At 47.0% G+C, this 8,654-nt stretch overlaps 1 protein-coding gene across 1 annotated transcript; it reads left to right on the top strand.

Annotated features, from left to right (window-relative positions):
- The first annotated feature begins 333 nt into the window (after positions 1-333).
- Positions 334-7,578, top strand: LOC119952069 (interferon-inducible GTPase 5-like). Its single transcript, XM_038775605.1, has 2 exons — positions 334-514; positions 5,921-7,578. The coding sequence occupies exon 2, from the start codon at positions 5,928-5,930 to the stop codon at positions 7,116-7,118; it is 1,191 nt and encodes a 396-aa protein (XP_038631533.1). The 5' UTR covers positions 334-514; positions 5,921-5,927; the 3' UTR covers positions 7,119-7,578.
- The last annotated feature ends 1,076 nt before the right edge of the window (positions 7,579-8,654 follow it).

The raw sequence follows: 8,654 nt of genomic DNA, 5'->3' as shown, positions 1-8,654 counted from the left end.
CTAAATTAATAAAGATTATTATTATAAAGATTATTATTTTTAAAAGTGTCTATTTTCTCAATTTTCCGTTTTGCCCTGATCTATTGAATTTCAATTGTATGTTGCTACCCTCTCTAGTAAGACTGTAACCATGGTAAATGTAAGTTAATGTGATATTTATGAGCAATTGATTCCACTGTAAAGAAGAGGGTGTGCTGTGGAATTGTTTGTCTCATTGAAGTGTGCCGTGTCACTGAAACATATCGGGAACTACTGAGAATTAGTTTTTCTCTAATGTCACGTCCAGAGGGAATGCTTCCAACTTCCTGTTTTGCGAATCTACAGCACACACCTATCACATGTCAGGCCGACCCTTGATATTTCTGCAGTTTCACTTCTGAGTTCCGTTTTATCGGAAAACACTTGCAGCTAACACACACTTACAAAAACACCCTCATTGTTGGAGTTTGCATTTCAAATACATCCAGAATCTGAAGAAAAATAGGGATCGCAGACACTGAAGGAACTCTACAACGTAAGTGCCTCCACATTCAAACGTGTCTCTACAGCTCTCTGTGTGTTGAGGGGTTTGGGGGGTAATAGGCGGGTGGGATTGGGAGGTGTCTAATTGTGGGGGGAGGGGGGTAATTGGGAAGGTAATTGAGGTTTGGGGGAGGGTAATTCGGGGATGGTAATCCGGAGTTGGGAAGAGGGTAATTGTGGAGGGAGGTTAATTGGAGGTTGAGAGGAGGGCAATTAGGGGTTGGGTGAGGGTAATTGGGGGTAGGGTAATCCACGGTTGGGGACAGTCAGGTGTGCAGGGAAATCCCGTGGTGCAGTGGTTCCAGATGTTTACAACAGTTACCCAGAAGTTGGACAGGACTTTAATTCTTCTAACTTGTTCGGAGTAACTATTGGTAGCCCTGGCAGAACCATCCAAATGTTGCGATTTGAATGCAAAGAGCCTTGTAATGCTCTGAGAGGGACGCCCCAGCACATCTTTGGGTTATCTCACAAATCCAATCATTTTAAAATAAATTTAGAATACCCAAGTATTTTTTTCCAATTAAGGGGCAATTTAGCATGGCCAATCCACCTATCCTGCACATCTTTGCGTTGGGGGGGGTGAAACCCACGCAGACATGGGGAGAATGTGCAAACTCCACATGGACAGTGACCCAGGGCCGGGAGTTGAACCCGGGTCCTCAGCGCCGCAGTCCCAGTGCTAACCACTGTGCCACATGCCCCCCTCACAAATCCAATCTGGGGAGCTCAGAAGTTATGGCTTTTTATTTTCTTCAGTTTTGCTCCCAAATCTCTTCATTCTTTTATTATTTCAAGTGGGAGGGTGAACAGCCAGAGGTCGTAGTACACATAGGTACTAATGACATAGGCAGGAAGAGCGACGAGGTCCTGCAGAAGGATTTCAGGGAGTTCAGCAGTAAGCTAAAAAGCGGGACGTCTAGGGTTGTATTCTCAGGATTACTCCGTGCCAGTGAGGCTAGAAATAGGAGGATAGTGCAGCTAAACATGAGGCTAAACTAGTAGTGTAGGAGGGAGGGTTTCAGATTTCTGGACCACTGGGATCTCTTCCGGAGCAGGTGTGACCTGCACAAGAAGGACGGGTTGCATCTAAACTGGAGAGGCACCAATATCCTAACTGGGAGGTTTGCTCGTGTCACATGGGAGGACTTAAACTAGTATGGCAGGCAGATGGGAACCAGAGTGTTAGCCTGGAAGGTATCATAACTGAAGGGGAAATAGAGAACAAAAATACGAGAACAACATCACCCTCAGGAAGAGCAAAAAAGGTGACCAGTGTGAGAGGGGAGGTGGTCAATGCAGGACTGAGGGTATTGTCGCTTAATGCGCGCAGTATACAGAACAAGGTAAATGAGCTTGTTGCGCACATTGAAATTGGCCCGTCTGATGTTGTGGGCATCACAGGAGAAATGAAATGAAAATGAAAACCATTTATTGTCACAAGTAGGCTTCAAATGTAGTTACTGTGAAAAGCCCCTAGTCGCCACATTCCGGCTCCTGTTCGGGCAGGCTGTTACGGGAATTGAACCGTGCTGCTGGCCTGTCTTGGTCTGCTTTTAAAGCCAGCGAATTTAGCCCTGTGCTAGACAGCGTCATCAAGAAAGCATGTAAAAAAGGCAATATCACAATAATCATGGGGAACTTCAATATGCAGGTGGACTGGGAAAATCAGGTTGGTAGTGGATCCCAAAAAAAGGATTCTGTGGAACGTTTAAGAGATGGTGTTTTGGAACAGCTTATGGGAAAGCCCACGAGGGAACAGGCAACTCTGAATTTGGTGATGTGTAATGAGACAGATTTGATTAGGGATCTGAAGGTGAAGGAACCCTTTGGAAGCAGTGACCACTATATGACAGAATTTACCCTGCAGTTTGAGAGGGAGAAACTGGAATCAGATGTAATGGTATTACAATGAAATAAGGGTAACTACAAAGACATGAGGGAGGACCCTGAAAAGTGTGAGATGTGACACTTTGGAAGGAGCAAATGTACAAGGAAATATTCAATGAATGGCACTACACTGGGAAGTCCTGAGGAACAAAGAAACCTTGGCGTGTTTGTAAATAGATATCTGAAGGCAGAAGGGCAGGTTAACATGGTGGTGAAAAAGACACATGGGACACTTGCCTTTATCAATCGTGCCATAGATTACAAAAGCAAGGAAGTCATGTTGGTATTGTATAGAACATTGGTGAGGCCACAGCTGGAGTATTGTGTGCAATTCTGGTCGCCACATTATAGGAAGGATGTGAGTGTACTGGAGCGGGTGCAGAAGCGATTCACTGGAATATTGCCTGGGATGGAACATTTTAATAATAATCTTTATTATTGTCCCAAGTTGGCTGACATTAACACTGCAATGAAGTTACTGTGAAAATCCCCTCATCACCACACTCCGGTGCCTGTTCGGGTACATTGAGGGAGAATTCAGAATGTCCAATTCACCTAACAGCACATCTTTCGGGACTTGTGGGAGGAAACCGGAGCACCCGGAGGAAACCCTCACAGACACGGGGAGAATATGCAGACTCCACACAGACAGTGACCCAAGCCGGGAATCGAACCTGGGACCCTGGTGCTGTGAAGCAACAGTGCTATCCACTTTCCAGCATAGTGTTAGGAATCTTTATTGTCACAAGTAGGCCTACATTGCAAAGAAGTTACTGTGAAAAGCCCCTAGTTGCAACATTCCGGCGCCCGTTCGGTACATGGAGGGAGAATTCAGAATGCCCAAATTACCGAACAGCACGTCTTTCGGGACTAGTGGGAGGAAACCGGAACACCCGGAGGAAACCCACACAGGCACGGGGAGAACGTGTATACTCTGCACAGACAGTGACCTAGCCGGTGATTGAACCTGGTACCTGTCGCTTTGAAGCCACAGTGCTAGCCACTGTGCTACCATGCTAAGATATGAAGAGAGGTTTAGATAGGCTTGGGTTGCTTTTGCTGGAGCAGGGAAGACTGAAGGGCAACCTGATCGAGGTGTACAAGATTATGAGGAGGAGAGACAGGGAGGATCGGGAAAAGCTGTTTCCCTTCATTGAAGGGTCGGCTATGAGGGGACACATGTTCAAGCTGAGGGGCAGGAGGTTCAGGGGGATTTGACGAAAAACGTTTTGATCCAGAGGGTGTTGATGGTCTGGAAACTGTCTGGGAGGGTGGTAGAGGCAGGTTGCCTTACATCCTTAAAAAGATACCTGGAGAGCACTTGTCACGTCTTGTAGATGGCTTTCAGAGTCAGCATGTGAGCTACTCACTTCAGACTCTGACCTGCACTTGCAGCCACAGTGTTAATATGGTAGTCCAGTTCAGTTTCTGGTCAATGGTAACACCCAGGATGTTAATGTTGGGTTTTCAGTGATGCTGACTCCATTGAATGTCAAGGGGAGGTGGTTAGATTCTCTCTTGTCATATATCAGTAGGGTGATCATCGGCACAACATCGAGGGCCGAAGGGCCTGTTCTGTGCTGTACTGTTCTATTATCATCGAGCTGGGAATAAACCAGGTGCATAAGGACGAAAGGAGGGCATGCCAGGAACACCAGACATAGCTGAAAATGAGGTGTCAGCATAATGAGGCTACAACACAGGATTATTCATGTGCCAAACAGCATAGCAGCATGTGATAGAGCTAAGTGATCCCATAATCAATAGATCGGGTTACAGATCTGGAATCCTGCCACATCCAGTGAAACATTGAGGATGATTAAATAATTCACTGGAATTTAAACCCAATAAACAGTTGCAATTTAAAGTCTAATAATGACCATGAAACCAATCTTGTTTGCCGTATAAACCCAACTGGTTCATTATTGTCCTTTGTGGGAAACATAGGGCTTGATTCTCCATTTTTGGGACTATGTTCCCACACAATGGGCAGTACGGTAGCCTTGTGGATAGCACAATTGCTTCACAGCTCCAGGGTCCCAGGTTCGATTCCGGCTTGGGTCACTGTCTGTGTGGAGTCTGCACATCCTCCCCGTGTGTACGTGGGTTTCCTCCGGGTGTTCCGGTTTCCTCCCACAGTCCAAAGATGTGCAGGTTAGGTGGATTGGCCATGATGAATTGCCCTTAGTGTCCAAAATTGCCCATAGTGTTGGGTAGTGTTACTGGGTTATGGGGATAAGGTGGAGGTGTTGACCTTGGGTAGGGTGCTCTCCACCCCCCAATTGAGGGAGAATCCCGGCCGAGGTAGGACATGCAGAGGCGCGACCGTGGGCTGTTGTTCCTGACACTAGCAGGGCTGGCTGGTGGGGGACGGGGACAGGGATGGGGGGGCATGGTGGTTATGGGGGGGAGGGCCATTTGCCTGGGTGACCTCCCACTGGACCAAGGCCGTGTCCAGGCATGGACCGCCATTACCGCAGCCTGCAAGGCAGCCATCATGCTGCATACTGCATTGACAACCCACCCTGGCCCGTGGTTCCACAGAGTGACACCGGTTGTCTGAGTGCCCATACCCCACCACCCCCGCAGAGACCCCAATTTAGCCAGCGCTCACCGCTCCGGTGTCCCACCCCCGTACCTCTCTTTCCCCCCCCCCCCCCCGCCAAACACACCGTCGCCATCTCCGCCACCCCAAGGGTTTAGTGGGACTGTGTGATGATTTGACCAGCTCGCATGCAGGTGTATGCTGAAAAGTGCGACCATGGGCAGGAGTCAGACATTGTTAAGTGGTGAGATGCACCAGAGCACATCACAGAGCAGGTTGTCATCATCTTCCATCCCATGGACCTGACCCACTGTCACTGCCAACCCAACACCCCGTGGCAAGGCAGGTTGGAATCACGCAGGAGGGTGGGGGGGGGGGGGGGGGGTGGCTTGCGCAGGGAGAGTGTTCATGCGAGAGGGTGGCTGACCGGAGAGGGCGTGGAGTGGATTCGGACATACTTGAAAATTGAAAATCGCTTATCATCACGAGTAGGCTTCAATGAAGTTACTGTGAAAAGCCCCTATTCGCCACATTCCGGCGCCTGTCCGGGGAGGCTGGCAGAGGAATCGAACCGTGCTGCTGGCCTGCCTTGGTCTGCTTTAAAAGCCAGTGATTTAGCTAAACCTTGCTGCTAGCCAGGCCCCCTAGTCAGTGAATCTGGAGGCTATCAGAGCGTCCCATGCACGTTGGCCCTTGAGTACACGTTATGGTTTATATTCTATCTTATGCAAAACGCCAAAGTTAACAGAAGTTAGTTAAATATCAAGAGCATCTTTACAGCAGATGTCACAGGAGCCAAGATATAGAGCGAAAATCTCTTTTTGTTTTTGAATTGACTGTATTAGTTCGGCCCAATACAGATTTTAATCAATAAATTCTGATTCAAATTGTTCTTCTATCTTTGAATAAAGAGTCAGATTGGCAAAATTGTGCACAGTGTAAAGAACTAATTCTTTTCCACAGAGACCCGATGGCTCAATCTTCCAACCCTTCATTCTTCAGTGAGGAAGAACTCAACAAAGTGAAGACTGATTGTAAAACAGACGGGCTGGAGGCAGTTGCATTATTGGTGCAGAAGAATTTATACAAATTGGACAACACAGAGTTCAACATCGCAGTGACAGGAGAATCAGGTGCAGGGAAATCCACATTCATCAATTCAATGAGAGGTTTGCAGAGCGACGATGAGGCAGCTGCTAAAACTGGGACCACTCTAACCACAATGGAGCCAATCGGATACAAGTATCCTAACCTGCCGTATGTTTATTTGTGGGAGCTTCCGGGAATTGGAACCAAACATTTCCCAGCAGATAAATACCTGAAGAAAATGGAATTTAAAAGATACGATTTCTTCTTCATCATCTCACAGTCTAGATTCACAGAAAATGATGCAAAACTCGCCAAAGAGATTAAACGTCTGCGGAAGAGTTTCTACTTCATTCGATCTAAAATTGATGGTGATTTACATACTTTTGAAATGGAAGATAGGAAGGTGAACACAGCTGAAGTACTTGACAAGATCAGGAATTATTATGTGGACAGTTTCAAAGAAGAGGGGATAGTATCGCCCACTGTTTTCCTGATATCAAACTTTAAAGTCAATGAATTAGATTTCCCAGCATTGAACAAAAGCCTCCCAGATATCCCTAAGAACTCGGAAAAGGCTGTTTACATATTTTCCCTTCCAAACACAACATTGGAGATTGTAGAGAAGAAAAGAAATTTGCTAAAGGGAAAAATTCATGTGTTGGCAACATATTCTGGACTAAGGAGATCAGCGGAACCATATATTCTCAGAGGTATTCTCAGAGGTTGTGACGTTACCTCACTGATGGGAGTAATAGTAGATTTCTGTAAATCCATGGGTCTGGATGATGCCTCTCTTCAAAGACTGGCGAAGATGGCAGGGAAACCTGTGGAAGATCTGAAAGCCGTGGCAAAGACTCCCCTGGTGGGTGAAACAAATGTAGAAGTGATCAAAAGAATGCACAATTTGAGTATTGTTTCAGCAGCTGAAGTAGTAGATCTCATCCCAGTCATTGGTACCATCTTTGGAGCAGGATCATCATATTTTGTGACCTACAGGTTGCTGAGTGATGCACTGGATGAGCTGACGGAGAATGCACAGAGAGTGGTGAAAGCTGCATTTGGGACTGATTAAAATGGTCGGCACTAAAACATCGGAATACTGTGTCCTATAAATCACACCCTTGAGGCAATGCCAATAGTTCCACAACCAATGAATTGCATTTGAAGTACAGTCATTGTGGTAATGTAGACAAATGCAGCAGCCATTTTGTGCACAGCAAGACCTCAAAAAACAGCAATTGAGGTGACTGATCAGTTATTGTGTTTTTGGTGGTATTGGTTGAGGGATGAATGCTTTGAAAACATTGGGAGAAGCCCCCTACTCTTCAGAAGCTGCCATAGGATCTGCAGGGTCTTTTACATCAACTTGGAGATACAGATGGGATCTTGATTTGATGGGTGATTTGTGAACTGGTACCTCTGCACTGATGTGACAGTTTTCTCAATTCTCTGAAATTAATGAGAGAGGAACTTCCAGAATTGCAGCAATTTCATTCCCCACACAACTTACTTTCTCTCCCTTTAGTTGTCAGCCTGCCACCTTAGCAATGCCGCCTGGATGCCAGCCTGGCATTGCCAGCTGGCATGGTCACTGCCAGGGTGCCAGGTTGGCACTGCCAAGGTGACAAACTGGCATTTTTGTGCGTGCTCAATCGGGCCAGGGTTTCCCAGCGTGTGTGTTGGGGACAGGTGCCTGGGACCTCCATAGTACGTTTGAGCTGGGGGAGAGGTCGGGGATTGTGTCGGAGACCACAGAGATTGGGGTGCCATTTAAAAATGGCGTCCCGATCTCACGCTACAATGGGGGGTTCCGGTGAATGGAGCACCCCACTGTAAAATATGGGGCATTGTGTCTGAAGGACTTGAGGCTGTTTTCGTTAGAGAGAAGGTTAAGAGGTGACTTAATTGAGGCATACAAGATGATCAGAGGATTAGATAGGGTGGACAGTGAGAGCCTTTTTCCTCGGATGGTGATGTCCAGCACGAGGGGACATAGCTTTAAATTGAGGGGAGATAGATATAGGACAGATATCAGAGGCAGGTTCTTTACTTAGAGAGTAGTAAGAGCGTGGAATGCCCTGCCTGCAACAGTATTGGACTCGCGAACACTAAACGCTTTCAGATGGTCATTGGATAGGCATATGGACGATAAGGGAATAGTGCAGAGGGACTTTAGAGGGGTTTCACAGGACGGCGCAACATCGAGGGCCAAAGGGCCTGTACTGCGCTGTAATAGAACATAGAACAGTACAGCACAGAACAGGCCCTTCGGCCCTCAATGTTGTGCCGAGCCATGATCACCCCACTCAAACCCACAATGTTCTATGTTCTATGTTCTATTGTGTTGCCTCAGCTGTACATTCCCATTAAGGCCCCTTATTCAACGTGAGGCGGGTTGAATAGCCATGTCTTTCTCGGCACTGAGAGCGCCGGGAAACATGCGCCTAAACGCGTTCACTGGGGACCTTTGATCTCTTTTGGGAGAATCGCACCCGTTGTGTCATAATGGATCCTGCGATGTGCCTCCATTCACAGAATAATAATCACTTATTGTCACATGTAGGCTTCGATGAAATTATTGTGAAAAGCCCCGAGTGACCACATTCCG

The sequence above is a fragment of the Scyliorhinus canicula genome, chromosome 17, assembly GCF_902713615.1.
Source record: "Scyliorhinus canicula chromosome 17, sScyCan1.1, whole genome shotgun sequence".
Classification (NCBI taxonomy): Eukaryota; Metazoa; Chordata; class Chondrichthyes; order Carcharhiniformes; family Scyliorhinidae; genus Scyliorhinus; species Scyliorhinus canicula.
The sequence above is the reverse complement of the archived record's forward strand: the minus strand, read 5'-3'. Positions and strand labels throughout refer to the sequence as shown.

Excerpts from the sequence above, each read along its gene's own strand:
- LOC119952069 (XM_038775605.1), top strand. The coding sequence starts at position 5,928 with ATGGCTCAATCTTCCAACCCTTCATTCTTCAGTGAGGAAGAACTCAAC.